A 7,958-nucleotide genomic window follows, 5' to 3' on the forward strand; every position below is an offset into this window, starting at 1 on the left:
GCGCATCTTTTTGGAAACCTGGAACTGCATTAAATGACATTACAAAGTAATATTTATCCTTTATACAGTATGTAATTCAATTCAATATTTTAGGATATCTACAGTATCTACAGATACTGTATTTGTTTTCTTCTTTTATATTTAATACTTGACCATCGAGAGTAATTTATTATTTGACTGTTTTATTAGTGGGTAAATAACAGATTACACTTGCTAGTCATGTATTAAATATAAAATGAGTTCAGTATTCCTGTACAGTTTCCCTTTTACTGTTTGATTTAATGGGAAAAGGTCAAGTGTAAGGAAATACTGCGCTATCAATTTACACTGCTGGAATTAAAGATTACAACAAGTCATACTGCGTCCTATATCGCTGCAGAAGTGGATATGATTTGAGGAAGATAGTTAAATATTTTGGGCGAGATAGAGTTCTATATCATTCGCATCAGTAGGCCACTGCAAAACTAGAAATGCAAACATCAGACGCCAAACATGTCTTGGGTAATCGAAGGCTTGCGTTTGATTTCTCGTCAAACCATTTCTTTAATGCCTTCGATTGAAAAACAGCGACCCACCAAACTGCTATCGCTAGTTATAGAATTTATTATAAAATACATCAACTTTAGATTGGCACAGGAAAGACAGATGCTGAGTCAAAAGACAGCGGATCAGTGGATCACTCCCTCAGAGGATCCATACTGGAACAGACGTATGGCCTTTATTATCTCAGGCCACTGCAGATCATTCAATAAACCACACAGAGAGGCAGTGTAATAAAAAGCTTAGCTGGTCCAGCACAAAGCCTGTCCCTTGTGCTGTGCATCACCAGCAAACCACTTGTTTCAAAATTATTAGCACCCTTAGTATTCATTTATAGACATCAGATTATAGACTTATAGATACAGAAGCTGTGATGCTTGTCCTGTAATATCTACCAAGCATGGGGTCACTTGTAGAGGATATTGATCCAGGTGAATTGGCGAGCAGTAACATAGAGTATTGTGCTTGAAATTGGTACTAACATATGGAAGCATCTCAGCATATCAAATTGATATAAGCATACTTTGCCATTTTATACATTTTAATGGAAATACATTTTTAGCTTCTTTAATATATGTTTTAGCTCTTTAGCCTGAAGAATGATTATTGCATCCAGATTTTCCAGTCTATTCCAGTTGCCTACGTGAAATATGAAGAAGGCTAGAACTACTTGGTATTAAGACGCTAAAAAGCGTCTGGAAGATTGTTTATCAGGCATTAAGAATTAGTAATAAAATGTTATAGTCAATTATAAAGGAAACATGCAGCCAGTGGACTGATGTGAAAATTGAACTAACAACATTTGTCTTCAATTGACTTCCATTTCTATTCATATATGTACACAATTATACACACACACACACACACACACACACACACACTCCTCCAGTATCACTCCTGCATGCTGCCACACTTCAAGATTTGTAGCCTCATCTCCTACTAAATTGATTAGCTATTAAGCTGCCAAAACTGCGCTGCAGAAGCAGAGCTGGGTGAAGTGGGGGAAGTGTTGTGCGATGACGTAAGCTGTTTCATGAGCACACACTGGCTCTTTTGTCTCCAGATTTAGAATTTGGATATAACCACTGATTAGAAAGTACTGGGAGGATCCAGAAAGTCTTGTTAAATTTAGGTCAGTAGTCTTAGGGAATGTATGCGTGTGTGTGTGGTGTATGTTTTTTGCCGACTCCAGTAGATGAATAAGGCTTAGACATAGTGCTCGAGGTGTGCTTTTAAAAAAAAAAAAAAAACATTTCCTTTCATTTTGTAAGAAATTTGTCAGCAGGTTTTTCCCCCCCGAATGAAGCGGAGAGACCCGAAGGGCGACCCGCTAATATCCCATCTGTTCGGCTGCCTCTGGTCATCTCAGGAAAGCCCTCGAGACCTCAGAAATATTCCCTGCCCCCTCCATCACAGCACACAATACGACAAATCTCACATTCTCGCTCTCTAAGTCATGCCAACTGTACCAAAGCAGCTGACTGTATCATGGCCTTCCCCCTCCTTTATACAGATTAGCTATTAATAATCCACACACAAGCACTGCAGAGACAAGACAAGCACTCGGATTTTTCCACCCCACAGGCTCTTTTAAACCCACTTTTCCATTGTCTGTCGCCTTCACCTTTAGGCCACATGTTAAACAGAAGGACTTTGCATCGTGGCAGCCATTTTACTTCATTGTTAGTTGACTATGCAACAAGGAACGGGGGGATGGAGTAGAAGACATCACTTACTGTAGGCTGCATAATGGCTCTGGAATAGCCTGGAATAGGAAATGAACCCGAGCTAAGCTGTAAACACCTCCCATACACAGCTCTCTGAGGAAGAAATCACATGCTAGAGCATGTGGTGAATTGCAGCTGCAGCCTGTGTAATATCCTGCTTGTGCAAATCAAAGAACCTGTGTACACTTTGTTGCTGAATAAACACTACAATTACGTTCGTTTTAGGAGGACCCACATTAAAATTAAAGTGTAAATGCAGCCAAGACAGTGCCACAATCTACAATCAAATCCACTTACAGTACATTTAGTCATAATGCACATGGTCTATAGCCCTATTCGATCTAGATTAGTTTTATGTGAGAAGCTAGGGTAATGTATTTATTAAGGTACACACACAGCATGCACACATACAGCGACTTGCAACAACAAAGCAACTGGAGACCATTTGTTTTCAATGAGCGCTGGCGACTCCCAGCGACAGGAGCAACAGTGACCACTGGCAACTAGATGTAGGATATGATGCATATACACACTGGTGAATTTGATATACAAACACTATCCCTCCAGAATGTTTCCTTTTAGTGGCAAGACAACTGGTTTGTTGTCAAAAGTGGAATGCTTGTTGTGTCACCCACTGATAAATGTTATTATGACAACCAGTAGTAGGAACACCTACTGGCGACCTCGAAGTACAGCGACTGGTGATTCTCGCAGCGATAAAATCTTTGTATGTGCGTGCGTACCTTCACTTGTGTACCTCTGGGATTTTAGTCCCACCCAAATCTGTCAGTACTGTGCATTTCTACGCTTGAAATGATTACGCTTCATTTGAGAGGCAATACAATCCTTCGTTCCATCGCACTGTGGTTTAGTAGTTAGTATGTTCGCCTCGAGGGTCGGGGGTTCGATTCCCGCCGCTGCCTTTTGTGTGCGGAGTTTGCATGTTCTCCCCGTGCTGCGTGGGTTTCCTCCGGGTACTCCGGTTTCCTCCCCCGGTCCAAAGACATGCATGGTAGGCTGATTGGCATGTCCAAAATGTCCGTAGTGTATGGATGGGTGTGTGAATGTAATGTGTATGTGAGTGTGCCCTGCGATGGATTGGAACCCCGTCCAGTTTGTACCCCGCCTTGTGCCCCATGCTCCCTGGGATAGGCTCCAGGCTCCCCAGTAGGATAAGCAATATAGAAAATGGATGGATGGATGTCTATTACTGATAACTGTCAGAAACACTACACCGAGACCCATTTGACTGTCAAAGAAAAAATAAAACTACTGGAGATTAATTAAATTAATAAATCAGTAGATTTAAATTAATAACCTCAAGGCTGATCTTTTATTATACTATGCTGCTTTAAGCTGTTTGCACAACTTTTTATGGTCCTTTTGGATATTTGTGTTCAGTGTTTTGTTTGGTTGAATGTGTTTAAGTTAGTGTGCAGCAATGAAAGCACATAATTATAGTGAAATTCATGCTAATTTGATATTAATTAGGATATTGCAGTAGTAGGATTGCTAGCTAGTCAGCTAACTATAGTTTTGTTTTTAGGTTTTGGGTTCTGCATAGCTTGATATTTGATTCCTTTCAGAATAAGACTTGTTTTTGGCTTTTAATCTCTTTATTTAATGGGTTCTAGTGCAATTCCTGAGAAACTGAAAACCGTTTTGGGGGAGAAACGTTACTAGCTAATCTAATTAAAATCTCTTCCTTAATTATGAATATAGTTTACCTCTAACCCCTTGGTCATTTGGATGCACCTTTTTTATGTTTACAAACTGAATATGGGACAAATTATTTAGTACATATTTAGTACTGTGGTGATACAAATGCAAGATACGCATATGCTAGCATAGCTTTCAGGTTAGCATGACCGCCGTATGCTGGCGTGACAAAGCGCAATGTACCGGGTTCGAGTGACAGCCCGTGTTGACCAATCAACGACAACTACGGCTCCTCTAAGCCGATTTTTGAAAATTTCAACCAATGGCGCACTGAGACCGGCGTCTGGGGGCGGGTCTAAACCAGTGCTTTTATAACGGGGGAAGGCGCTATTTTCCTCACTTTTCCTGAACAAAAAGGAAGGACTGGTTGTGTTTCTCAGACTGAACTACGTCTAAAAAAATTTAAATTAAAAATGAGGGAAATCGTGCATCTTCAGGCTGGTCAGTGCGGTAACCAGATCGGAGCCAAGGTAAGTTTTTAAAATATATATATACGTACATATATATAAAAAAATTGTCATTCAATGAAACTGAATTGAACTTGAATTCTTGTAAGTTGCTCTTAAAAGCGAAATGCACATTTCCATGCTAATATCTTCAGATTCTTATTTAATAAAAAAATGAATATACGTCATTGAGCAGCCATTGTGACTGTGTGGATGAGGGAATGAAAAATGGGTCGCCATAACCATGTGCTTCCTCATTTCTTATTGTAGCACCGCATAAAGAGGAAAAGGGAATAAAAGCATTAAAATTTGTCAGGATTTTTTTTTAAAAAATATATATTATTATTGTTCATGACGTTGCAAAAAAAAATCTTCTCAGTGTCTGATGGTGGGAGTTTTCTTTGACAAAGGCGCTGCGGGGAGGCAAAAATACTTCTCGATTTTATTATTTTAATCACTGGTATTTGACTATATCGCATCTTTTGAATTTAAATAAACCGAATCGGGTCTTAATTTGATAAATACTATTACGCAATTTCAAATTTATTCATTTTGACTGAAGGCCTAGATTATAGAGGCCAGGCGCGCGCCGCGCCTTTTAGCCGGATATGGGTGGGGCGGAGTCTGGGAGTGACGCGACTAACAAAAAAATTCGCAGATGGGTTTCAGCCAACCAGCGCGAAGACCGCGCGCGCGATTTTTCGCTTTAAAAAAAAATATCTCGAAACCCTGCGTCATTACTGGCGGTTAAACTTTGAATTTGCATTCGGAGGCGCGTGTTTGGTAATGGTTTTGATTGGCTGAGCAGGTTCGCTCGCGGTATATTTTAGGCTCAGACCGCGTGCCCGATTCCGCCTTGCTGCAATGCGGCGGCTAATCATTTGGTTACCTCAGATTACTGCGATGAAGTCCGATATAATGCTTAATTACGTTACGATTCACCCTGCAGATGCCAGTTGAACGCAGAATACTCCTACTTCCCCCTCCTTTCCATATACATTTTTTTCGAAGTTAAATAAAAATAAGTTTAAATGTTTTTGTAAACTTCTAAATGCAGCCATTTTGTGTTAGCATCGTTGTACATAAATATCATGACGTAACCTATATGTTGTATTGTGCTGAGTTTATTGCTCTCATTGAGAGTTTAAAGTTCAGTTTGTATACAGTCAGAATGAAATAAAATGTTAGTTATTAACCCTTTTTTTTTTTTAAAAAATGCTTTTGTTTTTAGTTCTGGGAGGTTATTAGTGATGAGCATGGTATCGACCCAACTGGCACCTACCATGGAGACAGTGATCTCCAGCTGGACAGGATCAACGTCTACTACAATGAGGCATCAGGTACATACCGGTCATGCTTTTGTGGCATATGCAACATGTATTGATGGTTCAAGTCACACTAATTTCTTGTCCTGATGTAGGTGGTAAATACGTCCCCCGTGCTGTGCTGGTCGACTTGGAGCCTGGTACCATGGACTCTGTGAGGTCTGGACCTTTTGGTCAGATCTTCAGACCTGACAACTTTGTTTTTGGTGAGTATTCTGGTTTTAATTGGGTTGAATTGAGCATGGTTTTTAGGAGGGTTTTTTTTTTTTTTTTTTAACTAAATAAAAAATTGACTTGATTGTTCAGGTCAGAGTGGTGCTGGAAACAACTGGGCCAAGGGCCACTACACTGAGGGAGCTGAGCTTGTTGACTCTGTGTTGGATGTGGTGCGTAAGGAGGCTGAGAGCTGCGACTGCCTGCAGGGCTTCCAGCTCACCCATTCCCTGGGTGGAGGTACTGGCTCAGGTATGGGCACACTGCTCATCAGCAAGATCCGTGAAGAATATCCCGACCGTATCATGACCACGTTCAGCGTGGTGCCCTCTCCCAAAGTGTCCGACACTGTCGTAGAGCCCTACAACGCCACGTTGTCTGTGCACCAGCTGGTCGAAAACACAGATGAGACCTTTTGCATCGACAATGAAGCTCTCTACGATATCTGCTTCCGCACACTGAAGCTCACGACACCCTCTTATGGTGACCTCAACCACCTCGTGTCTGCCACCATGAGCGGCGTCACTACCTGTCTCCGTTTCCCTGGCCAGCTCAATGCAGATTTGCGCAAACTGGCCGTCAACATGGTGCCCTTCCCACGTCTGCATTTCTTCATGCCTGGTTTTGCCCCACTGACCAGCAGGGGAAGCCAGCAGTACCGCTCACTCACGGTACCCGAGCTGACACAGCAGATGTTCGACTCCAAGAACATGATGGCCGCCTGCGACCCACGCCATGGCCGCTACCTCACCGTCGCTGCCATCTTCCGTGGCCGCATGTCCATGAAGGAAGTCGACGAGCAGATGCTGAACGTGCAGAACAAGAACAGCAGCTACTTCGTCGAGTGGATCCCCAACAACGTAAAGACCGCCGTATGCGACATCCCACCACGTGGCCTCAAGATGGCCGCCACCTTCATCGGCAACAGCACGGCCATCCAGGAGCTCTTCAAGCGAATCTCCGAGCAGTTTACCGCCATGTTCAGGCGCAAAGCTTTCCTGCACTGGTACACCGGCGAGGGTATGGATGAGATGGAGTTCACCGAAGCCGAGAGCAACATGAACGACCTGGTGTCCGAGTACCAGCAGTACCAAGACGCCACGGCTGAGGAAGAAGGGGAGTTTGAAGAGGAAGGGGAGGAGGAGCTTGCGTAAATTTGCTTGTTGTATGTGTAAGCTGTAATATTTTCTGACCTACCTGAAGCAAATCTTTCCAAAAGTCAGTTTGTGTTGTGTTCTGTTCTGCTGTTCATTCCTTTTCTGTACAGAAACGTGTCATTAAAATTCTTTTGTTAACGTGTTCAAGTGTTTCTTTGACTTGCTTGCACATGAACAGGAAACAATGATTTAAAAACTACATTTCTTCTACATTGCTTCATAAGGTTTAATAGGATTGAGTTCCTTGTTTAACTCGTTTAGAATGTGTATAGGATTTCTCTTGGACAGGTTGGCATACCATGAATATCCTCAGGCATAATCTTATGACCTGGTTAAGCTGCTGAAGACGACATTCCTCAGATGTCCTGGTGCAGGTGGTTAGGAGCTGCTAAACAGTTGTGATTGAATTATTCTATTTAAACAGGCGAACTATAAACCCATGCACTTAACTAATGGGACAATAGAAGACTAGATCTTACTGGGTCACCTCAATGCAGAGTCCCAACTTTAGTTTACCTTTCAGGCAACCTTCCCAATTGTTACATACATTCATATTAAATCATTTCAGTTTCTAAACACAGAAAAAGGGAGTATATGAGATCAATATTACACCAGCTGCTTAAGATTTACCTTAGGTAAATGACCTCAGTCCTACACACTTCTGAAAATCTATTTACACTGAGGCATTTATATCTATTTATTTTAAAACTGCACTGATGTCAACATGAAAAGAGAATGGCTTTCCTGCCAAATAAAATCTGTAAGAATCCATTTAGTTGACAGGGAAGTGGCAGGTTGTCATTCATTTCCTCTTCCTTGCTTTGTGAGTCA

The 7,958-nt window shown here is 41.7% G+C and overlaps 1 protein-coding gene across 1 annotated transcript; it reads left to right on the forward strand.

Moving 5' to 3' along the window:
- The first annotated feature begins 4,314 nt into the window (after window positions 1-4,314).
- Window positions 4,315-7,269, forward strand: tubb2b (tubulin, beta 2b). Its single transcript, XM_053624253.1, has 4 exons — window positions 4,315-4,456; window positions 5,664-5,772; window positions 5,853-5,963; window positions 6,064-7,269. The coding sequence occupies exons 1-4, from the start codon at window positions 4,400-4,402 to the stop codon at window positions 7,122-7,124; spliced, it is 1,338 nt and encodes a 445-aa protein (XP_053480228.1). The 5' UTR covers window positions 4,315-4,399; the 3' UTR covers window positions 7,125-7,269.
- The last annotated feature ends 689 nt before the right edge of the window (window positions 7,270-7,958 follow it).

This window comes from Ictalurus furcatus, chromosome 5, assembly GCF_023375685.1.
Source record: "Ictalurus furcatus strain D&B chromosome 5, Billie_1.0, whole genome shotgun sequence".
NCBI lineage: Eukaryota > Metazoa > Chordata > Actinopteri > Siluriformes > Ictaluridae > Ictalurus > Ictalurus furcatus.